The 24,553-nt window shown below is 46.8% G+C and overlaps 1 protein-coding gene across 2 annotated transcripts in view; it reads left to right on the plus strand.

Moving 5' to 3' along the window:
• The window catches only part of sdcbp2 (syndecan binding protein (syntenin) 2), a 36,840-nt gene that overhangs the window by 6,965 nt on the left and 5,322 nt on the right, over positions 1-24,553 (plus strand). The window contains exons 2-5 of one of the 2 annotated variants that reach the window (XM_048241592.1): positions 10,272-10,323; positions 11,303-11,399; positions 17,883-17,983; positions 23,877-24,038. In XM_048241592.1, coding sequence (XP_048097549.1) covers positions 10,273-10,323; positions 11,303-11,399; positions 17,883-17,983; positions 23,877-24,038 — 411 coding nt within the window. In that variant the 5' untranslated portion in view covers position 10,272. Of the gene's footprint in view, positions 1-10,271; positions 10,324-11,302; positions 11,400-17,882; positions 17,984-23,873; positions 24,039-24,553 lie in introns of both variants that reach the window. The other variant, XM_048241591.1, reaches the window with a different exon arrangement.

Genomic DNA, 24,553 nt, shown 5'->3' on the forward strand with positions numbered 1-24,553 from the left:
ATAGGCTTAACACAGTCTAGGCCTGTTTAAACTTTCTGATAGTTAAAGGAAATATGAGCATATGTTGGCATATAATGATAGCCTAAATTCTGTCCACTTAGCTATAATAGGCTATCACAAACAGACCTTTTCTACGTCATCTATGCTGAAGAAGGATCTCTATAGGGAAGTAAACCATCCATGATAACTGTCATCAGTGTTTCCCCTACAGTGTATTTAATAGCGGCATGGCGCAAGCGCCTGGATTTTCAGCGCCGCTGCACGCAACATAATATCCGCGAGATTCACTTAACACACTGTAAAAGCACAACGGCCAACGTCATCTCGAAATTGTTTTCTGAAAGTTTTGAGTAAGTTAAGTGCATCAAATCCGCACTTAGCCTCTCATTATTCAGGACATATATGCGGCATGATGTGTCAGGTGATTACAAGCCCAAAGACAAGTCTGCAGCCCATATGGCTAGCCTACGTTCTGAACACGGTTACATTGTTTAGCTATCCGACTGATGGGGACTTGCTCCGCCACAGTGTAGCCTATGGTGTCATCGTTCACTTGTAGGTTACACAATAAATAGCCTACTTATAGGCGAACACAGTCTAGGCCTGTTTAAACTTTCTGATAGTTAAAGGAAATATGAGCATATGTTGGCATATACGTATAGCCTAAATTCTGTCCACTTAGCTATAATAGGCTATCACAAACAGACCTTTTCTACGTTTGCGGCATTAAACATAGGAGCCTACATTCTCTTATCAGAAAGACGTGTTCTCATAACTTCAGTGTTCTCTTGGCGGTGAGACGAACGGTCGTACTTCAATCAAGTAGCCTAGGTCCTTTTCGAGTTAATTGTGAGTGAGTTGTATGGTAACTGTGGGAGTGATGTAGAAGAAAAGTGAGTAATTACTTTTTTATACGTGGGTTTGTTGTTTTGGGACTGAGAAATAGACTACAAGGAGAGCATCTGGCTACGTGCATGCGTGTCAGCATTAATGGCCCCCCAACAATTCAATTCAATTACCAAAGAGCCTTAGAGATGTTCTTTGAAAAGCCCAGAAAAAATAAGTGCTCGCAGATTGGGTGTGGCCTTTTGCCATTAAGACAAATTTAAATAAATTGTAAATTTATATCTTTTTCTGGGTTGTGCCATTTCATTTTTCTTCTATCATTTTTAACCAATAATGTAAAAGAAAGCTGAAAATGTCCACAAAAGAAACACGAAGGTATGATATAAAAAAAAAATAAAAAAAATGTGCAACAACCTCCCCCCCCCCCAGCACCGCTGCTGGAAAAAATTCTAGGGGAAACACTGGTCATCTATGCTGAAGAAGGATCTCTATAGGGAAGTAAACCATCCATGATAACTGTCAGGGGAGACTGGTGTACCTACAGGCTCTGGTTGAACAACATCTGCAAATGGGCTGCCTGGATACGTACGTAGATGTTCTACCACACTAGGATGCAGAATATAGGATACGTACGTAGATGTTCTACCACACTAGGATGCAGAATATAGGATACGTACGTAGATGTTCTACCACACTAGGATGCAGAATATAGGCATACGGAACATGCGTACATGTTCTACCACACTAGGATGCAGAATATAGGATACATACGTAGATGTTCTACCACACTAGGATGCATAATATAGGCATACGGAACATACATAGATGTTCTACTACACTAGGATGCAGAATATAAGCATACGGAACATACATAGATGTTCTACCACACTAGGATGCAGAATATAAGCATACGGAACATACGTGGATGTTCTACCACACTAGGATGCAGAATATAGGCATACGGAACATACGTTGATGTTGCGCTCTATACGCTCTTAGCCTCTCTCTTGTCACCTAACTATACGTATACTCTTAGCCTCTCTCTTGTCACCTAACTATATGTATACTCTTAGCCTCTCTCTTGTCACCTAACTATACGTATATACTCCCAATCCGTGAATTAGTGAAACACACTCAGCACACAGTGAACACACAGTGAGGTGAAGCACACACTAATCCCGGCGCAGTGAGCTGCCTGCATCAACAGCGGCGCTCGGGGAGCAGTGAGGGGTTAGGTGCTTTGCTCAAGGGCACTTCAGCCGTGCCTACTGGTCGGGGTTTGAACCGGCAACCCTCCAGTTACAAGTCCGAAGTGCTAACCAGTACTGAGTTTCTTGAACATTCCATGGTCTGTCATTGCTAGTGGCTTCCTGTCTGAATGCAGCTGTAGTGCGAGTTGGTTGCTCTGAGCAGTAGATCCTGGATGTGGAGATGGCTCTGTTCCCATTCACCAAGTGCACTCCCACTCAGCTCTGCCACACACTCACTTGCTTTCTCAAGCCTGCTGAGTGCCACATGTCAAGTCAATTCTGTAGGCTAATCGTTCCTGTATCTAAATTAATACTTGTAGTAGAAAGACTAGCTCATTTTGGTACATATTTCTAGATGTCTGCCAGCAAAGTGCAACTGACTAGATTAGTCCCCTCTGGAACAGGGTAGACTAAGTCATATGACTTCCTGGCAGAAGATGCCCTTCTCCCCAACCCAGCTCTAATGATTTTCTGTGAGCTCACTGCTGCTCATTAGTTTTCCATTTCCTGGTAAATAAATCATCAGAGTGCACCATCATAAACCAAACAAATCCACCTAGGTCAGGGTTTTCCTAGAATCTCTTGTGTAAAAGAGCACATTAAAGCATATTATTTTTGTATAGGCTATCAACCCAAACATGCTCTGTAATTTAGTAGGGATGCATGATATTGAATTTCAGCCGATATATGCCGATATTTACAAGCTCATTTTGGCCGATTGCCGATACCGATATTCACGTCTAATTTTTATTAATTGAAAAGTTTCTCCTGTACTACAATTAACCTGTTATGATGGTGTAGGCTAGGCCTACTTGCTGTCGATACGGGACATTAAAAACTTTACTTTGATTCAACCCTGTATCATTTTAGAAATGGACATTCATTCATGAAAAAATATTTAAATTATTTCAAATAACACATTATAATATAATATTATAATAATAATAAGACAGTTCCCCAAGAGTTGTTGACAATACGACACATTGTTCTCAAATGAACAGAAATGCAGCTGTAACCCTGTAAACTTAAAATGTCAATCTGTAGAGTAAAGTGAATGAGACCTACAACACGTAGGCTAGTAAATTTACAGCTAGCCTTTATTCTGGACTGATTGCATTGTAAACAAAAGCTTAGCAATGCCTCGTCACGGTTTTAGCTGGTGCCGCTTCTGGCTTAGTGCTTTGTAGAGTTCAGGATGATGGCTCTTAAGCTGTGTTATTAAATTGGTAACGTTAAAAGAGTATCGTTTAACCCCTCCTTGCATCACTGGTACTTTACAAGCTCTGCAAATAGCTATTTTTTTAATCAATTTCCAGAATTTGGAAATACGGCCACACAGCCAACATGTTGAAGTATGTTGTTGCCGCTCATAGTAACGTAAACATTTGCTTCGTGTGCACATAATTAACAGGTCACCTTATCGGCCAGGCACATTGGCAGAAATGTCCATGTTGGCCGATGCTGATAATTAAGTTATGAAGTCTGCAGATACCGATGTCAGGCCGATATCATCGTGCATCCCTAATTTAGCTTTCATTGCACAGGTGGTTGCATCATTGCGCAGGTGGTTGTATCATTGCGCATTATAGCACTTTGCCTGTGTGTGTCTGTATAGAACTTTGCCCGTGTGTGTGTCTGTGTATTTTGGAATTGGTGAGGGCCAATTCAGGAACCCAACATTGACCTGAGGGCCAATTCAGGAACCCAACATTGACCTGAGGGCCAATTCAGGAACCCAACATTGACCTGAGGGCCAATTCAGGAACCCAACATTGACCTGAGGGCCAATTCAGGAACCCAACATTAACTGAGGGCCAATTCAGGAACCCAACATTAACTGAGGGCCAATTCCATTTGTAATGATTTTAATGAGCAGTTGCATCTCTACAGTTTATATGTATAGCATTAAACCCCATTTGTAATGATTTTAATGAGCAGGTTGCATCTCTACAGTTTATATGTATAGCATTAAACCCCATTTGTATCATTTTAATGAGCAGGTTGCATCTCTACAGTTTATATGTATAGCATTTAACACATTTTAATTCATAACTGGGGCTAAACCTGGCAAAACTTGTGAAAATCTTAAGAAAAATTGCAATGCACACACAATCCCTGGGGTTCTCTACCCTCAACAGACAAATTTAGGATATAACAGTTCAGGTTGCAGTCCATTTCAAGTACGAACAGTCAGTCTCAGTGTGCCTTGCTTCTTATCAGCATAGGCCTTATTCAGGGCCAATTCCAGCTACCAAAGCACCACAGGAAAACCTGACGGCCACGGAACACCCCTAAACGGAGATTCATTCTTTTCAAAGCACACAGTACAGTTGTACAGTTTTACAGATGTTATCAGATGTTATCGCGGGCTGCCAGAAATGTTTCCGCGGGCCGCCATTGGCCCCCGGGCCGCACTTTGAGAACCTATGCATTAAACTATCCATCAACATCCATTAAACAATCTGCCTATCAACATCCATTCAACTTTCTGTCTATCAACATCCATTACACTATCTACATTTTTTAAACTATATACTCTGTCTCAGGCTTTAAGCATACAATATGGCTCTATTAAGACTGCCGTTAAGCAATTAGAATCCTAGGCCAGGTGGCCAGGCTATATTAAACCTCATCTACCTAGTTCAGTCATTCCAACTATTAAACCTCATCTACCTAGCAAATAATTTAACCTTTTAAACTATCCACCTATTTAACTGTTCAGTCATTCCAACTATATTAAAGGAACCGTATGTAGGATTTTGGCCAAAACTGGTACTACAATCACTTTCAAAATACTGTAGAGCGGTGTACACCGCATATGTGGTAACTAGAGCAGAGCTGGCAACCCAGATGCCGAAACACTACTGACTTTGTGATTACTAGCAAATAATTTAACCTTTTAAACTATCCACCTATCTGTTCAGTCATTTCAACTATATTAAACCTCATCATGTTGGTTGCCAATTAGCACATCATCTGTTTTAACAATATATTTCACACCATATGTTTTGCATTTTCATGCACTGGTAATTCCCTGGAATTGCGTTTTCTAGTTATTATTCTTCTTCCGATCAAATTCGACGTTTAATAACAGTAAAACCACTGAACCGTCTGACGTCATTCAAACACTCCTACAAAGGTCTTGTAACGATTGTACAATATAATTTTTACATTTGTAAGCTTTATACGTTTTGAGATATTTACGATAAAAGAGCAATAAATTCCCATTGACTTAACATTGACCACCTTGGCGGCAACTTTTAGCATTATGACGTGACCTGCAGCTGAAAGAAATAAGCCATCAACAGCTGAACGCGAGCTATCACTGGAGCTGTGAATCTGCTGAACGTCTTCGCCTGCTGTGCCGTGGTCACTTTGTAAAACTCCTTCAGAGGCACATTTCTCCAATTACAGACAAGGTAAGTGTTCCGGTTTTTGGTATTTGAGTAATTTATGTCGTCAAACATTATGTAACGTTAGCGTTATATGTATGAAATGATGGGTCACACATAACTAAACTAACGTTATAACGTTAGGTAACGTTAACGTTAGTGAAATAGTTGACATTAGCACCTTGCTACGTTGATATGTATTATGAAAGGAAACCCACTGTTAATCAACGTTAATATGTCGTCAACTTTACAGATAGATAGATAGATAGATAGATAGATAGATAGATACTTTATTGATCCCCAGGGGAAATTCAAGACAGTGACCGATTAGGTTTCCGTAGCTAACGACAATCAAACGTAATGCACTAACGTTACATTTGTTCATTAGGCCTAACCAGCAGCGTTTTAACTAGCTGCTGGAACGTTAACGTAAACCAGAGAAGTAGGCCTAGAGATACTAGGCTCTGGTTCTATCAGGTCACTTTCCACAGGTGTATAGAATCAAGCACCTAGAATAGCTTATGAATGCAGACTACGTGGTGCTTGATTATAGCCTAGGCTACTGTGTGAAGGGACCTGATGGGTTTCAAACACCTAGATTATGAATGCATTGGTGCTTTATTAATACTCCTGTGGAAAGGGACCTTATGAAAGCCATGAATAGGCTACTGTTAAGAAATGGACCATACGACTAAAGTCTTGTTAAAACACACTACATAAGTTGAGCTATAATGTTTGTGTTGTCAACATAGGCTACAATGTTTACTTGGCCTACTCATTTCTGCATTGTTCTGGTCTATAAATTAAAGTGTAGCCTGGCACGTGAATTAAGCCTTCAAGTTGTAGTACATCGTAATCTGTAGGAAAAAATGTGGCTGACAGACCTAGCAAGCTGTTTAAGTTATAGCAGTTGGTTATCAAGATACTTAGTATCAGAATGATCTGTCCTTACTCGTATGATTATCATAAGCAACACCAAACACTTTGCCAGCAAAATTTTCTAAGCTGTTTACGTTTTATATTTAAATAAAAATATGATTAGCTATCACCTATACTAAAACTAAAAACAATAAAACACAGAATTCTGCTTTGTTTACAATTTAATATTATAGGCTACTATTTAACTACCAGTAGCTTGATGGTGCACCAATTGTATTGTAGGCCTACTCTACGTTTTTTTTTTTTAAATTGTCCTAGAATTGTTTAAAAAGCTTAAACTGTTTACCATGTTAGTCGTTAGGTTATAATGTGTCAGCCTAATGTAATGTAACAACTTCACTTAAATACCTTAGTTGTATTGAACAATTGTACAATTGCAGACATTCCTTGTTTTGGTATAACTGTTTGCTTTTGCCTTTTAGGTTCCAGACCAGACCAGTGGTGCTGACCGTGTATGACATTACGTGTGTGCCTGTCTGTGTGCACACCTGTCAACCATACATCTCTGACAATGTTGCTAGCAACATACTAACATACATTCTTACAAACATGTAACCATATCTGTGCACATACCATTTAACCATACTGAGACTTATCTGAGATCTACACTGAGACATTCTGAGAACTATATTGTTGTGTGAGGACTATACTCACTAACTATATGGAACATGTATACCTGTGAATCATATTTGTCAACCATTCCTACCTTTGAATCATACCTGTGCTGTAACATCTGTGAAACATAGCTGTGCTGTTAGACCTCTCTGATCTGAGCTGTGCTGTGTGAAAATTAAGATTCTAACCTAAGTTCTGTCTAAAACTGATCATCTGAAGGGCTGACTCTTTTATTCTTCAGTGTATATATCACCATATAATTATATGTGTGTGTGTGTGTGTGTGTATATATATATATATATATATATATATATATATATATATATATATATATATATATAAATAATGATATGTATATATATATATATATAAATAATGATATGTATATATCACCATCAAATTTGACCTAATACCATTAACTGAGGCCTCTAGCTGTTGCTGCCACTGATAGTTACCACTGATAAATAGGTCTGTCTTAGGATAATTATGATTGGCATTATCAAGTTCTGTGTGTGTATAATATATATATATATATATATATATATATATATATATATATATATATATATATATATATATATACACACACACACAGAACTGTGATTTTTACTTTACTATTTTCAAGCTTACATTGGTAAGTGTTCATTAGTTGTATTCTAAGGTATCATTCTGCTGTATTAAAACAAAGAATGTTGATCAATATTGAATTGACCATTTATTTTTACTGACTCATATACTCTAAGCTAACATCTAACCAAGTAAGTGGTTTTCAAGAATACTGTAAGACTGTGTAATTTGAATAATCATACTGTAAGTAATATAATGTTATACACAGCAGCTTTTTTGCATTTACATGCAATGGTAATTCCCTGGAATTGCATTTTCTATTTTTTATTTATTTTTTAACAGGTTTTATGTAACGCACTCGACACTCTCTGCAGGCAGAATGTCTGGAGGCGTCCGTGTGAATGATGACTCATTCCACACTGCTGCTCCTTTATGTGTTTTTATTTATTTATTTATTTATTTATTTATTATTTCATTGTGCTGCTGTGATATTTGTGCTAGTTTGTTTGCTAAATCCACTCGTGCCACAACAAGAGCGGACTGGTGCCTTGGCCAGCCCTGACTGCATCCTGAGGGAGAAGGGCATGCAAGGGCATGAGCCATCACCGTGGTTTCCGTCTAGTTAGGGTGGGGACGCTCCGCTACCCAGGCTGCCGAAAGGACTTGTGTAGGCGGGAGAAGTATGGAGGAAGTGCTCCTGTTAGGCGGGAGAAGTATGGAGGAAGTGCTTGTGTCGGCGGGAGAAGTATGGAGGAAGTGCTTGTGTAGGCGGGAGAAGTATGGAGGAAGTGCTTGTGTAGGCGGGAGAAGTATGGAGGAAGTGCTTGTGTAGGCGGGAGAAGTATGGAGGAAGTGCTTGTGTAGGCGGGAGAAGTATGGAGGAAGTGCTCCTGTTGGGGCAGCCGTGGCCCACTGGTTAGCACACCGGACCTGTAACCGGAGGGTTGCCGGGTTGCCAGTAGGCACGGCTGAAGTGCCCTTGGGCAAGGCACCTATTCCCTCACTGCTCCCCGAGTGCCGCTCTTGTAGCAGGCAGCTTACTGCGTCGGGATTAGTGTGTGTTTCACCTCACTGTGTGTTCACTGTGTGCTGAGTGTGTTTCACTAATTCACGTATTGGGATAAAGGCAGAGACCAAATTTCCCTCATCGGGATCAAAAGAGTATATACTTACTTATACTTAACAGTATGCCGAATGAAAGAGTATATACTTATACTTATACTTATGCTTAACAGTATGCCGAATGATGTGTCCTGTCTAGGGGTGTCACAATTTTATATTGAAATCGATCGAAATTACATCTCAATCTCGAACTTTGAACTCAAAAGTAGAATCGATGATGCAGCCACACCCCCAATCTCACGTCCAGCATGTATGCCAAGATGCACAAACGCACATGCATGTGCTGAACCTCGCGGTTGGAACGGTTTCAAAATAAAAAGCGGTTTCAAAATAAAAGCGCAGAAATAAAAACAGAAAAGGAAAAGGCCAAAAAAAAAATAAGTAGCGTATAAGGAATGCATTAATAGTAATATTTAAAAAAGATTGAAAATCGAATCAAATCGTGGCACCCCTAGTCCTGTCAACAGTGTGTAGAATGAAAGGTTCCTGTGCTGGTTTGTCTGTTTTTTTTTTATGTATTTTGACCACACATGTCAAAGACTAAGCTATTTGTAGCATGTGGTTAGTATTCTGAGTTTCTTCCAGAGATTTCTGTTCCCTGTAAAAAGATTATTGAGTGAGTGCACACACCTTCCCTCTTCACATCCTACCTTCACTAATAACTTCTACTGATAAGTAAATTGTGTTGCGTTAAAACACGCACCTATTTCCAAGACTACAGTGGAGTATCATGGAGGATTAGAACAGAACTCCGTTCAAAAGCTGCGATCTCATTAGAGCAGCTGGGCTACATGCCAGTCAATCACACAGCTTTACTCCCGCTTTGACTCGACTGTCTGCTGTGCTCTGTGTTGTGTTCTGTGCTCTATGTTGTGTTCTGTGCTCTGTGTTGTGTTGTGTTCTGTGCTCAGTGTTGTGTTGTGTTCTGTGCTCAGTGTTGTGTTGTGTGCTGTGCTCAGTGTTGTGTGCTGTGCTCAGTGTTGTGTTGTGTGCTGTGCTCAGTGTTGTGTTGTGTTCTGTGCTCAGTGTTGTGTTCTGTGCTGTGCTCAGTGTTGTGTTCTGTGCTGTGCTCAGTGTTGTGTTCTGTGCTGTGCTCAGTGTTGTGTTCTGTGCTGTGCTCAGTGTTGTGTTCTGTGCTGTGCTCAGTGTTGTGTTGTGTTCTGTGCTCAGTGTTGTGTTCTGTGCTGTGCTCTCTACTCTGTGTTCTGTGTTCAGTGTTCTGTGCTCTGTGTTGTGCTCTGTGTTCAGTGTTGTGTTCTGTGCTCAGTGTTGTGCTCTGTGTTCAGTGTTGTGTTCTGTGCTCTGTGTTGTGCTCTGTGCTGTGCTCTGTGCTGTGTTCAGTGTTGTGCTCTGTGCTGTGCTCTGTGCTGTGCTCTGTGCTGTGCTCTGTGCTGTGCTCTGTGTTGTGCTGTGCTCTGTGCTGTGCTCTGTGCTGTGCTGTGCTCTGTGTTCTGTGCTCTCTACTCTGTGTTCTGTGCTCTGTGTTCTGTACAGCTTTTATATTGTTATTTATCAGTTTTGTTTGTGTTGTGTTTTGCAGAATGTCGCTCTATCCATCCCTTGAGGACCTTAAGGTGGACAAGGTCATTAAGGTGAGTCATAAAGTCATTAGTGATTTTGAAGATGTTGCAAGTCATTCAAGATGTACGGATCGCATGACTAACTTGTAGATGTGGTCAAGTGGCCTCTTTGGGAGAGGACGGCAAGTAACTGGGCTTCCTGCCTCCAGTCTGACCCAGCCGACAGCTTGAACGATGCCGCAGAGTTGCATATAAATAAGCGTGGATGCTTAAATGTTTCTGTCTGGGCAGTATGTATCAAATGAGATGGCAGGTGTTGCAAGTTAACAGACTGATAAACACTATTTTTAACTACTAGGAAGCTGAAGCAGTAACAACCTGATAAACACTATTCAGGCCCCATGCCTCAACACAGAAGATTGTCCTAACACATCAAGTAATAAATCTGACAGATCAAAATTCTCTTTTTTTTTTTATTGAAGCGTAACTCCGGAGTAAAAAGAATTTAGGGTCTATTTATGGTAGTTAACAAATTCAAACTTTTGATTGATTACATTAATTGGTTGAGTTTTGAGCAACACGTTTTTTTGCATCAACTTTGACTGGGCTTATAGTCTAAGCTAAGGGGGCCAGCTAGCATGTTAAAAAAACAAACACTATTTTATACCACTGACTGCTCAAAATATAATTACACTTCTGTGGTAGTGTGGTGAGGGTCCCTACAGACAAACCAAAGTATTGTAAACTTTGAAAGTGTACAGAGAGATTATAACAAGACCTGTATCTGAAGGAAGCAAATTGCCTAGCTTCGTGTTCTGGTAGCATCAAGTCAGTGGGTTCGACTTCTTCCAGCAATGTGTGACACACACTATCTTTATTTAAACTGAGTTACTACGACATTAGCACAACACTCACAACATTGCTACTAGTATAATTGCACTTGTTTACTTGCTGCTAGAGGAGCAATGCTCTTGACTGTTGAGTCTGATGTCTCACTGCTGGTCCCCTGTCTCTGGTGTGAGCGCTCACCGCTGGTCTTGTGTCTCTGCAGGCTCAGTCTGAGTTTGTCCACACCACCACTCCGGCCCTCACAGAAGGGACCTACCAGCCAGCAGCCTCCGGCGCTGGCCTGGGGACACCTGGATCAAGTGAGTCCCACAAACCACACATTTCTCTCTCTTCCATAAAGTGCAATACAAACCACACATTTCTCTCTTCCATAAAATGCAATAGGCAGGATAGTGGTGCCGAATATTTTGGACCAGATTTTAATTGGGATATCATCTGAAAATGTATTTTTATAGCATAAAATGTACTTTGTGTGTCGTGTCTCTCTCTCTCTCTCTCTCTCTCTCTCTCTCTCTCTCTCTCTCTCTCTCTCTCTCTCTCTCTCTCTCTCTCTCTCTCTCTCTCTCTCTCTCTCTCTCCTTCCCCTCCCCCCCTGCTCTGCATTTTTTGCATTTCCTTCATCATTATGCCTCATTGCTACTCACTCCACCCCCATCCCTTTCTCTCTCTCTCTCCCTCTCTCTCGCTAGTTCTCCCTGTAACATTCCACAGCACATCTCTGTGCTGCATCTACCTTCTCTCTGCCATCTTGCTTTCTCTTTCATCCTCACTGCTGTGTGTGTTTTTTTTTTTTTTTTTTTTTTCTCTCCTCTGTCTCTCTCCACTCTTCCTCTGGCCCCTTTCACCCCTCCTCCTCCTCCTCCCCCCCCCCCTCCTCTGCATCCCTCCACCTTGGTCTCTCTGACTCACTCTCTCTTTCTGAACGCCCCTTTGGTTTCCTGTCGGACGCCTTGTCCTCGCTGCTAAGTGAGCAGTGCTGCAGTGGACCCTCTCGGTATACATGGGCACCACCACTCACTATGGGCACGGCCACTCACTAGTACATGGGCACCGCCACTCACTATGGGCACCACCACTCACTATGGGCACGGCCACTCACTAGTACATGGGCACCGCCACTCACTATGGGCACCACCACTCACTAGTACATGGGCACCACCACTCACTAGTACATGGGCACCACCACTCACTATGGGCACCGCCACTCACTAGTACATGGGCACCACCACTCACTATGGGCACCGCCACTCACTAGTACATGGGCACCACCACTCACTATGGGCACCACCACTCACTAGTACATGGTTGTGCATAGAATGGATGATATTTTATGTTCTTAAAATGGCTTCAGGCTTGGTGCTAAAGGTTGCTAAATCAGAAAAAATAAAGCTTAAAGGAACAACAAAGCAACTTTTTGAAAAATTAGCATATTTATTGTCTACCCCCTGAGTTAGATAAGAATACACTACTACAACCCACTTCCAGTGAATTGTGCTAAGCTAGGCTAACAGTGTCAAGCTAACCCTAGCACACACAAAGAAGGGAAGGGGGTGTGTCTTGATTATAAAAACAATTTCCCAATCAATTGCCGTGTTCCTTTCAGGTAATTTTTCAAATTAAATGTTAATTGTACATTAACCTGTCCTCCACCTTTGATATTGTTGTGTTGATTGTTTTTTCATTGTTTTTTCTGGCCACAATGGCCTGGCCTAGCCTACCCCACATCATGGGTACTTACATGATGTGTGGCCTAGCCTACCCCACATCATGGGTACTTACATGATGTATGGCCTAGCCTATCCCACATCATGGGTATTTGCATTATGTAACTAGAAAGTGCTTTTAAGTGTGACGATGGCTTCAAGAATGCATTATGGATATTGCAAAGTGGCACTTTCATAAACTGTATAATTATCTTGGATATGTCCGCTGCTCTGCCGTGGTTGGTAACCATATTTAGCGAATACAACACTGCAGTTATGGAAGTATGTAAAGGTAATGCAGTTCTGTCACCCTTCCCTGTAGTAAGCCAAGTGCTGTGCTGTGCTGTTAGGTGTGGTGTGCTGTGCGGTTAGGTGTGCTGTGCTGTGCTGTCAGGTGTGCTGTGCTGTGCTGTCAGGTGTGCTGTGCTGTCAGGTGTGCTGTGCTGTGCGGTGCGGTCAGGTGTGCTGTGCTGTGCTGTGCTGTGCTGTGCTGTCAGGTGTGCTGTGCTGTGCTGTCAGGTGTGCTGTGCTGTCAGGTGTGCTGTGCTGTTAGGTGTGCTGTGCGGTGCGGTCAGGTGTGCTGTGCTGTGCGGTCAGCTGTGCTGTGCGGTGCGGTTAGGTGTGCTGTGCTGTGCGGTCAGCTGTGCTGTGCTGTGTGGTTAGGTGTGCTGTGCGGGGCTGTGCTGTGCTGTGCTGTGCGGTTAGGTGTGCTGTGCGGTTAGGTGTGCTGTGCTGTGCGGTTAGGTGTAGAGATGCACCGATATGGAATTTTAGGGCCGATAACGATAACCGATATTTATTGGTTTGTTGTGACCTATACGATAACCAATAATATTACTCTTGAAAAAAAATTGTGAAAAGTGATTTGGGGAAAGCATTTAATAAGCGTAATTTTATTGCAGTAATTTTACCTACCACCAAATGATGGACAGAACTCATCATAGTCCTCAATAGTACAGCAGTCAACATAACAGTAGCCTAGCCCTACAGTATGTGTGGCTCCTTTAAGTGAACATGACGTCAGTGAGTGGCTAGAGAGTATGAATCATTTTCATTTAGGACTAAACACTCATAAACGGCTAAGCTGGGAATAAGCTACAGTATAGCCACCAAATCAGAGTTTGTGAGGGGAAACTTAGGTTTAGTTTCAACTGCGGGTAACTGAATAAAGCTGCAACTCCTCAGACTGTATCTTATGTCCGTCTACTCTGTTGCGCACAACCTGCTGCAGCAGAAATGAAAGGGGTTATCCCCGAAGGTTTTAATAACTTATTATGATGACCTGTCTGGAACTGAAGCAGGAATGGTTAGCATATTTCTAGGTAATAATACAAAACCCAAGCTAAAGTAATGCAAATATAATACTAAAACACAACTTAGAACTAGGCGAAATTGAGGAAAAAGTATAGCCAACCAAGCTCAAGTAGCTCAGTGTAGCCAGACGGACCTTACGTAGGCCTAAATTAGGACTTATCGGCGCAAATTATCGGCCAGAATTCTGTTATCGGACCAATAATAATATTTTCATTTTTTCACTTATCGGCCAATAATATATCGACCGCCGATATATCGTGCATCCCTAGTTAGGTGTGCTGTGCTGTGCTGTGCTGTGCTGTGCTGTGCTGTGCTGTGCTGTGCTGTGCTGTGCGGTTAGGTGTGCTGTCCTGTGCTGTGCTGTGCGGTTAGGTGTGCTGTCCTGTGCTGTGCTGTGCTGTGCTGTGCTGTGCGGTTAGGTGTGCTGTGCTGTGCGGTTAGGTGTGCTGTCCTGTGCTGTGCTGTGCGGTTAGGTGTGCTGTGCTGTGCGGTTAGGTGTGCTGTGCTGTGCTGTGCTGTGCGGTTAGGTGTGCTGTGCGGTTAGGTGTGCTGTGCAGGTAAATGAGTCTCTATGGGGGCTGTGGAGGGATGCCTGATTGGGATCGGCCGAGTTACGACACCAGCCGCCCACTCCTGGGGAAGCACAAACCGTCCCATGTGCTTTATGTTCTCCTCATGCAAATACACCTCTATGTGGCCGCCGGTCTGAGGGGCCACGCAAGGGGTGTGTGTGTGTGTGTGTGTGTGTGTGTGTGTGTGTGTGTGTGTGTGTGTGTGTGTGTGTGTGTGTGTGTGTGTGTGTGTGTGTGTGTGTGTGTGTGTGTGTGTGTGTGTGTTTTGTCTTGGGCCGTTTTGTTCTGAGAAACCACCCTGGGCACTGAGTGAGAGGTGGGCATTTAAACCACCCTGGTTACTGAGTGAGAGGTGGGCATTTAAACCACCCTGGTTACTGAGTGAGAGGTGGGCATTTAAACCACCCTGGGCACTGGAGTGAGTGCTGGGCATTTAAACCACCCTGGGCACTGAGTGAGAGCTGGGCATTTAAACCACCCTGGGCACTGAGTGAGAGGTGGGCATTTAAACCACCCTGGTTACTGAGTGAGAGGTGGGCATTTAAACCACCCTGGTTACTGAGTGAGAGGTGGGCATTTAAACCACCCTGGGCACTGGAGTGAGTGCTGGGCATTTAAACCACCCTGGGCACTGAGTGAGAGCTGGGCATTTAAACCACCCTGGGCACTGAGTGAGAGGTGGGCATTTAAACCACCCTGGGCACTGGAGTGAGTGCTGGGCATTTAAACCACCCTGGGCACTGAGTGAGAGCTGGGCATTTAAACCACCCTGGGCACTGAGTGAGAGCTGGGTATTTAAACCACCCTGGGCACTGGAGTGAGAGCTGGGCATTTAAACCACCCTGGGCACTGAGTGAGTGCTGGGCATTTAAACCACCCTGGGCACTGGTGAGGCTGGGTATTTAAACCACCCTGGGCACTGGGTGAGTGCTGGGCATTTAAACCACCCTGGGCACTGGAGTGAGTGCTGGGTATTTAAACCACCCTGGGCACTGAGTGAGAGGTGGGCATTTAAACCACCCTGGGCACTGGAGTGAGTGCTGGGCATTTAAACCACCCTGGGCACTGAGTGAGAGGTGGGCATTTAAACCACCCTGGGCACTGAGTGAGAGCTGGGTATTTAAACCACCCTGGGCACTGAGTGAGTGCTGGGTATTTAAACCACCCTGGGCACTGAGTGAGAGGTGGGCATTTAAACCACCCTGGGCACTGAGTGAGAGGTGGGCATTTAAACCACCCTGGGCACTGGAGTGAGTGCTGGGCATTTAAACCACCCTGGGCACTGAGTGAGAGGTGGGCATTTAAACCACCCTGGGCACTGAGTGAGAGCTGGGCATTTAAACCACCCTGGGCACTGGAGTGAGTGCTGGGCATTTAAACCACCCTGGGCACTGGTGAGGCTGGGTATTTAAACCACCCTGGGCACTGGGTGAGAGCTGGGCATTTAAACCACCCTGGGCACTGGAGTGAGTGCTGGGTATTTAAACCACCCTGGGCACTGGAGTGAGTGCTGGGCATTTAAACCACCCTGGGCACTGAGTGAGAGGTGGGCATTTAAACCACCCTGGGCACTGGAGTGAGTGCTGGGCATTTAAACCACCCTGGGCACTGGAGTGAGGAGGTGGGCATTTAAACCACCCTGGGCACTGGTGAGAGCTGGGCATTTAAACCACCCTGGGCACTGGAGTGAGTGCTGGGCATTTAAACCACCCTGGGCACTGAGTGAGAGGTGGGCATTTAAACCACCCTGGGCACTGGAGTGAGTGCTGGGCATTTAAACCACCCTGGGCACTGGAGTGAGTGCTGGGCATTGCTATGTGCTCATTACTCTGCTGCCATTACTCATTAATCTGCTGCCATTACTCTGCTGCCATTACTCATTACTCTGCTGCCATTACTCTGCTGCCATTACTCATTACTCTGCTGCCATTACTCTGCTGCCATTACTCATTACTCTGCTGCCATTACTCTGCTGCCATTACTCATTACTCTGCTGCCATTACTCATTACTCTGCTGCCATTACTCTGCTGCCATTACTCATTACTCTGCTGCCATTACTCTGCTGCCATTACTCATTACTCTGCTGCCATTACTCATTACTCTGCTGCCATTACTCTGCTGCCATTACTCATTACTCTGCTGCCATTACTCTGCTGCCATTACTCATTACTCTGCTGCCATTACTCTGCTGCCATTACTCATTACTCTGCTGCCATTACTCATTACTCTGCTGCCATTACTCTGCTGCCATTACTCATTACTCTGCTGCCATTACTCATTACTCTGCTGCCATTACTCTGCTGCCATTACTCATTACTCTGCTGCCATTACTCTGCTGCCATTACTCATTACTCTGCTGCCATTACTCATTACTCTGCTGCCATTACTCATTACTCTGCTGCCATTACTCTGCTGCCATTACTCATTACTCTGCTGCCATTACTCTGCTTGATGACCTCTGGTAACCTCTCCCCTCCTGTGGAAAGCAAATGGCTGAGGCGTCTAATCTGCTGTATGATGTAAACCACCCATTCATGGGGATGTAAATTGATATAAGGCAAATGGGTGAACAACTTCAACTTCAGACTATATGCCTGCTATGGCCTGTCTATAAGCCTGCTATGGCCTGTCTATAAGCCTGTTATGGCCTGTCTATAAGCCTGCTATGGCCTGTCTATAAGCCTGTTATGGCCTGTCTATATGCCTGCTGTCTGTTTTGCTCCAACAACATTTAGTTGTTGTCCTCCTGTCGTGTCTCAGGCCTCTAACCTGACCTGCAGAAACGGGGGGACACATGTTTGATTTTGTGATATTTAGTAGCCCACTTTTCTCCTTGTCTTGTCTCAGGCCTCTAACCTGACCTGCAGAAACGGGGGGACACATGTTTGATTTTGTGATATTTAGTAGCCCACTTTTCTCCTTGTCTTGTCTCAGGCCTCTAACCTGACCTGCAGAGCGGGGGACACATGTTGATTTTGTGATATTTAGTAGCCCACTTTTCTCCTTGTCTTGTCTCAGGCCTCTAACCTGACCTGCAGAAACGGGGGGACACATGTTTGATTTTGTGATATTTAGTAGCCCACTTTTCTCCTTGTCTTGTCTCAGGCCTCTAACCTGACCTGCAGAAACGGGGGGACACATGTTTGATTTTGTGATATTTAGTAGCCCACTTTTCTCCTTGTCTTGTCTCAGGCCTCTACCCCAACCTGCAGGAGCTGGGGGACTACATGGGCCTGAACCTCAACAGCGATGAGGTGCAGAAGAACCTGGCGCTCGTGCCGCTGGCAGACAGCGTAAGTGTGTGGCCATCTGAGTCGCCTTTTCATAGTGCGTGTGTGTGTGTGTGTGTGTGTGTGTGTGTGTGTGTGCATGAGTCGCCTTTTCATAGTGTGTGTGTGTGTGTGTGCGTTGGTGCCTGTGTGTGTGTGTGCATAAGTCGCCTTTTCATAGTGTGTGTGCGTGCGTGCGTGTGTGTGTGTGCGTTGGTGCCTGTGGGTGTGTGTGCATGAGTCGCCTTTTCATAGTGTGCGTTGGTGCCTGTTGGTTGGTATGTGTGCATGCCTGGGTGTGTGCGTTGGTGTGTGTGTGCGTGCCTGTGGGTGTGTGTGTGTGCGTGCCAGTGGGTGTGCGTTGGTGCCTGTGTGTGTGCGTGCCTGTGGGTGTGTGTGCGTTGGTGCCTGTGCAGGTGTGCGTGAGTGCCTGGGTGTGTGTGCCTGGGTGTGTGTGTGTGTGCCTGGGTGGGTGTGCGTGTGTGCCTGGGTGTGCGTGTGTGCCTGGGGGTGTGTGTGCGTGTGTGTGTGTGTGTGGGTGGCTGTGTGCGCAGGTGCCTGGATGTGTGTGCCTGGGGGGGTGTGTGTGTGAGCGCTTGCGTGCTTGGCTATGTGCCTGTCTGTGTGTTTGCATACGTGTTTGTGTATTCGTATTTGTGCATCTGAGGGGGATTTCACAAAACCTAGATAAGGGATTAAGCTGGGATTTTTTTTCCGTTATCCTGGGTAAATTTAACCTTGACTTGCTTTCACAAAAGAGAACGACGTCGCGTGCCGAGATAAGGAAGCATTCACACGTGGGTGCATGCATACGTAGATTTGCATTCAGTCGGTCCACCACACCTACTCTTGCTGTTTTACAGACATAGCCATGTTACCCCACTTTACTGCATTGTTAGTCTATCAAAAGCAGTTGGTCACTTTGTGTGAATGATTCTCTATGAACTCTATTTTTTGTATTTTTTAAAATTCCAACCGTGGGCATGCGCACACATCCTGAATTACTTACACCTGGCTTGACATAGTCGCTCCTACTCATCCTGGTTTGGCATTAGTGAAACGAGTTGAGCTAGGTGTCTTAATTCTGCCTTTGTGAAATACCCCTCTGGGTGTGTTGGCTGCGCCCTTGTTTGTGTTCCAGTCAGGTGGGTGTGGTCAAGCGGTTGGAGGCGGGGTCATCTGATAGGCTAGTCCAGTGTGTTGTGTGGTCAAGCGGTTGGAGGCGGGGTCATCTGATAGGCTATTCCAGTGTGTTGTGTGGTCAAGCGGTTGGAGGCGGGGTCATCTGATAGGCTAGTCCAGTGTGTTGTGTGGTCCAGCCCGGTTGGAAGGGGTCATCTGATAGAGCTAGTCCAGTGTGTTGTTGTGTGGTCAATGGTTGGAGCCGGGGTCATCTGATGGGCTAGTCAGTGTGTTGTGTAGTCAAAGCGGTTGGAGGTCATCTGATGGGCTATTCCAGTGTGTTGTGTGGTCAAGCGGTTGGAGGCGGGGTCATCTGATGGGCTAGTCCAGTGTGTTGTGTAATGGCTATTGCTCTCGCCTGCTGCCACATCAGTCCACCATTATTTAATGGAAAGTGCTAGTATGCTTTCACTAAAAGAAAACGACAAGGACCTTGACAACATGGCCGTTTAAATGACCCACGTGTTGGATGGTGACGTAGATGTTTACTGTAGGGGGGAGTTAGGGGTTTGTTTGTACACCAATGCACTCAGAAAGTGCATATAGAAAGAGGATTTTATGAATTTGGTGAATGTAAGCTTGCTGTATTATGTAATTCCACAAATGAGGTGAAGCAGATCACTGAACTGCATATTAGATGTAGATGTTCCTAAATAATGAAGGGCAGAGCATGGTAGGTTAAAACAGCACAGGCACAGTGGAGTTATCACATGGCTTATGCAGCCAGCGCTGAATGCAAAGTGCAGGCAGTTAGGCAGGCAGGGCCCACAGTGTTGCGTAATACAGTGGAGGAAGTGGGGCGTGTGTGTGGGGCGTGTGTGGGCAGTTAGGCAGGCAGGGCCCACAGTGTTGCGTAATACAGTGGAGGAAGTGGGGGCGGGTGTGTGGGCAGTTAGGCAGGCAGGGCCCACAGTGTTAGCATGTATGCAGTGAAAGTAAGAGCTGTGGGCAGTTAGGCAGGCAGGGCCCACAGTGTTGCGTAATACAGTGGAGTGGGGGTGTGGGGCGTGTGTGGGCAGTTGGGCAGGCGGGGCCCACGGTGTTGCGTGTGTGCAGTGGAGGTGGGGGGTGTGGGGCGTGTGTGGGCAGTTAGGCAGGCAGGGCCCACAGTGTTGCGTAATACAGTGGAGGAAGTGGGGGGGGTGTGGGGGGCATGTGGGCAGTTAGGCAGTGGGGCCCACAGTGTTTAGTAATACAGTGGGGTGTAAGGGCGTGTGTGGGCAGGCAGGGCCCACAGTGTTCATAATACAGTGAGAGGAGGTGTGTGGGGGCGTGTGGGGGTGTGTGTGTGTGTGTGGGGGTGTGTGGGGTGTGTGTGTGTGGGGGGGGTGGGTGGACCCGGATCATGAGGGCTGCAGTGGGGCGTGTGTGTGGGGTGTGTGGGGGTGTGTTAGGTGGGGGCGTTGTGGGTGTGTGGGGTGGGGGTGGTGGGCCGGATCATGGACTGCAGTGGGGCGTGTGTGTGTGTGGAGATTGTGGGAGGTTATTGTGTGTGTGGGGGTGTGTGTGGTGTGGGGGTGTGTGTGTGGGGTGGTGAGGTGGACCCGGATCATGGGACTGGGTGGGAGTGTTATTATTGGAGTGTGTGTGTGTGTGTGGGGCGTGTGGGGTGTGTGTGGGGGCGTGTTATGGTACTGTGTGGGGCGTGTGTGGGGTGGGGTAGGTGGACGGATCATAAGACACCCAGTGGGCGTGTGTGTGTGGGAGTGGCAGGGGCGATGGCTGGGGTGGGGAGTGGAGTGGACTGGATCATGGACTGCAGTGAGGCGTGTGTGGGGCGTGTGTGTGGGGCGTGTGTGTGTGTGGAGTTGTGTGGGAGATTGGGGTGGTGGACCCGGATCATGGGACTGCAGTGGGGTGTGTGTGGGGGTGTGGGGTGTGTGTGTGGGGTGTGGGGCGTGTGTGGGGTGGGGAACAGGGGTGTGTGGGGCGTGTAGGTTGTGTGGGGCGTGTGTGGGGTGGGGAGTGAGTGGACCGGATACGCAAGACTGCAGTGGGGGCGTGTGTGGGGGGTGTGTGTGGGGCGTGTGTGTGTGGGGGTGTGTGGGGGCGTGTGTGTGTGTGGGGGTGTGTTGGTGTGTGGGGCGTGTGTGATTGGGAGTGGGTGGACCCGGATCATGGGACTGCAGTGGGGCGTGTGTGTGTGTGTGTGGGGAGTTGTGGGGTGTATTATTGTGGGGGGTGTGTGTGTGGGAGGTGATGTGGGGTGTGTGTGTGGGGGTGTGTAGAGTTGGGAGTGGAGTGGACGGATCCTTAAGACTGCAGTGGGGCGTGTGTGTGTGTGTGGGGGGTGTGGGGTGTGTGTGTGTGGGGCGTGTGGGGTGTGTGTGTGTGTGTGGGGGTGTGTGGGGTGGGGAGTGAGTGGACCGGATACGCAAGACTGCAGTGGGGCGTGTGTGTGTGTGGGGGATGTGTGGCCAAGGGGTGTGTATTGGGCGTGTTATTATTGTGTGGGGCGTGTGTGGGGTGGGGGTGGGTGGACGGATCATAGAGGACTGCAGTGGGCGTGTATGGGGGGTGTGGGGGTGTGTGTGTGTGTGTGGGGCGCGTGTGTGGGGCGTGTGGGGTGTGTGGGGTGGGAGTGGAGTGGACCGGATCATGGGACTGCGTGTGTGTGTGGGGGTGTGTGGGGGTGTGTGTGGGGGGTGTAGGTGTGTGGGGCGTGTGGGGTGGGTGAGTGGACCGGATACGCAAGACTGCAGTAGAGGCGTGTATGGGGGGTGTGGGGTGTGTGTGTATTGGGTGTGTGGGGCGTGTGGGGCGTGTGTGGGGTGGGGAGTGAGTGGACCGGATACGCAAGACTGCAGTGGGGGCGTGTGTGTGTGTGGGGGTGTGTGGGGGGGGTGTGGGGGGTGTGTGGGGTGGGGTGGTGGACCGGATCATAGGACTGCAGTGGGAGTGTATGGAGATTGTGGGGTGTGTGTGTGTGTGTGTGGGGGGTGTGGTGTGTGTGTGTGTGTGTGGGGGTGTGGGGTGTGTGTGTGTGGGGGTGTGGGGGGCGTGTGGGGCGTGTGTGGGGGGTGAGTGGACCGGATCATGAGAGACTGCAGTGGGGCGTGTGTGTGTGTGTGGGGGTGTGTGGGGGTGTGGAAGTTGTGTTAATGGGCGTTGGTAGGTGGGGTGGGTGGACCCGGATCATGAGACTGCAGTGGGGCGTGTGTGTGTGTGGGGGTGTGTGTGGGGAGTTATTGGAGATTGTGTGTGTGGGGGTGTGGGGGTGTGGGGGTGTGGGGGCGTGTGTGGGGTGGGGGTGGAGTGGACCGGATCATGAGACTGCAGTGGGCGGGTGTGTATGGGGGGTGTGGGGGTGTGGGGCGTGTGTGGGGTGGGGAGTGAGTGGACCGGATACGCAAGACTGCAGTATCTGTGGTCTTGGAATCATCACAGGGCAAGACAGCACTGACTCACCAGCCAGCAGCAGTCTGGAGGTGTGTGGGGCGTGTGGTGTGTGTGGTGTGGTGTGAGATTATTATTGTGTATTGGTGTTATTATTGGTGTGTGTGGGTGTGTATTATTATTGGGTGTGTATTATTATTGGGCATTAATTATTAGTTATTATTGTGTGTGTGTGTGTGTGTGGGTGTGGTGTGTTATGGGTATTAGTTATTATTATTAATGATTATTAATGGTGGTGATGTGGTGTGTGTGTAGGATTAATATTATGTGGTGTGTACGTGTGTGGTGTGTGTGTGTGGGGCGTGTGTGTGTGTGTGTGTGTGTGTGTGTGTGTAGGGTGTGGTGTGTGGGGCGTGTGGTGTGTGTGGGGTGTGTGGTGCGTTATTGGGTGTGTGGTGTTATTGGGTGTTATTGGGTGTTGGGTGTGGTTATTATTGGTGTGTTATTATTGGGTATTGGGATGCGTGTGTGGAGATTAACGTTATTATTGGGTGTGGTGTGTTAGGTGTGATTGTTAGTTATTATTGGGTGATGTGGGTGCGTGTGGGAGCGTCGTGGTGTGTGTGGGGTGTGTGTGTGGTGTGTGTGTGGGGCGTGTGTGGTGTGTGTGTGGGGTGTGTGTGTGTGGGGCGTGTGTGGGGTGGCGTGTGTGGGGCGTGTGTGTGGGGCGTGTGGAGTATTATTATTGGTGTGGCGTTATTGGTGGTGGTATTGATTATTATTGGGCGTGTGGTGTGTGGGGTGGCGTGTGTGGAGGCGTGTGGGCGTGTGTGGGTGTGGGGTGCGTGTGAGATTAGGTGTGTGGGGCGTGCGTGTGGGGCGTGTGGTGTGGGTGTGTGGGGTGCGTGTGTGGGGTGCGTGTGTGTGGGGCGTGTGTGGGTGTGTGTGTGTGGGGTGCGTGTGTGGGACGTGTGGGGTCGTGTGGGGTGCGTGTGTGGGCGCGTGTGGGGCCATGTGTGGGGCTGGCGTGTGGGAAGCGTGTGTAGAGATTAATGTGTGTATTGGGCATTATTAGGTTATTATTATTGGTAGGTATTATTATTGGGGTGTGTGTGTATTATTATTGGTAAGAGTATTGGGGTGTTATTATTATTAAGGGTATTATTATTATTGGAAATTATTGGGGTGTATTATTGAAAGTGTTATTATTGGTATGTGTGTGGCTGGCGTGTGTTATTGGCGATGTGGTATTGTGTGGGGTGCATCTGCTGCATCTCTCTGTTGTTGCTCTCTGCTGTTGACTGCTCAGCGATCTCTCCTGTTATTGTTTGTTCATGTCTTCGTAGCTCTAAACTCTCCCTCGTCATCTTCCTGTTTTCTCTCTCTGTGCGTGCAGCAGGTGGCAGTGCCCGCGCGCATGGGCGTGGCTGGCATGGTGAGGCCAGTGACGGGCAACGACATTGGCATCAGGCGTGCGGAGATCCGCCAGGGTCTGCGTGAAATCATCCTCTGCAAGGACCAGGACAAGAAGGTCGGCCTGAGGCTCCGGGAGATTGACAACGTGAGTCATTATCACCATGGCGACCAGTCACTGCAGCAGGGCTGGTTGGTCTGCCCATCACACCCACCACATCCTTGTAGCTCACAAACCACTTCAGTCTGAACAACTCAACCCCAGCACTTAAGTTCCATTACGGCATGACCGCCTGAATTTCAGCTCACTTAAGTCCTTCCTGTTTCAGATCACTTAGTTCTTCCTGTTTCAGATCACTTAGTCCTTCCTGTTTCAGATCACTTAGTCCTTCCTGTTTCTGGAAGGCTGAGTGCTAAGGCCAGTGGACCGACCACTGACCTCTCTCTCCCTCTCCATAAAGCCAGTCCACTGACCACTCTCCCTCTCCTCGGTCCACTGACCACTCTTCCTCTCCTCAGTCCACTGACCGCTCTCTCCCACTCCTCAATCCACTGACCGCTCTCTCCCACTCCTCAATCCACTGACTGCTCTCTCCCTCTCCATAAAGCCAGTCCACTGACCGCTCTCTTCCTCTCCTCAGTCCACTGACCACAACTCTCTCT

The sequence above is a fragment of the Alosa alosa genome, chromosome 4 (assembly GCF_017589495.1).
Source record: "Alosa alosa isolate M-15738 ecotype Scorff River chromosome 4, AALO_Geno_1.1, whole genome shotgun sequence".
NCBI lineage: Eukaryota > Metazoa > Chordata > Actinopteri > Clupeiformes > Clupeidae > Alosa > Alosa alosa.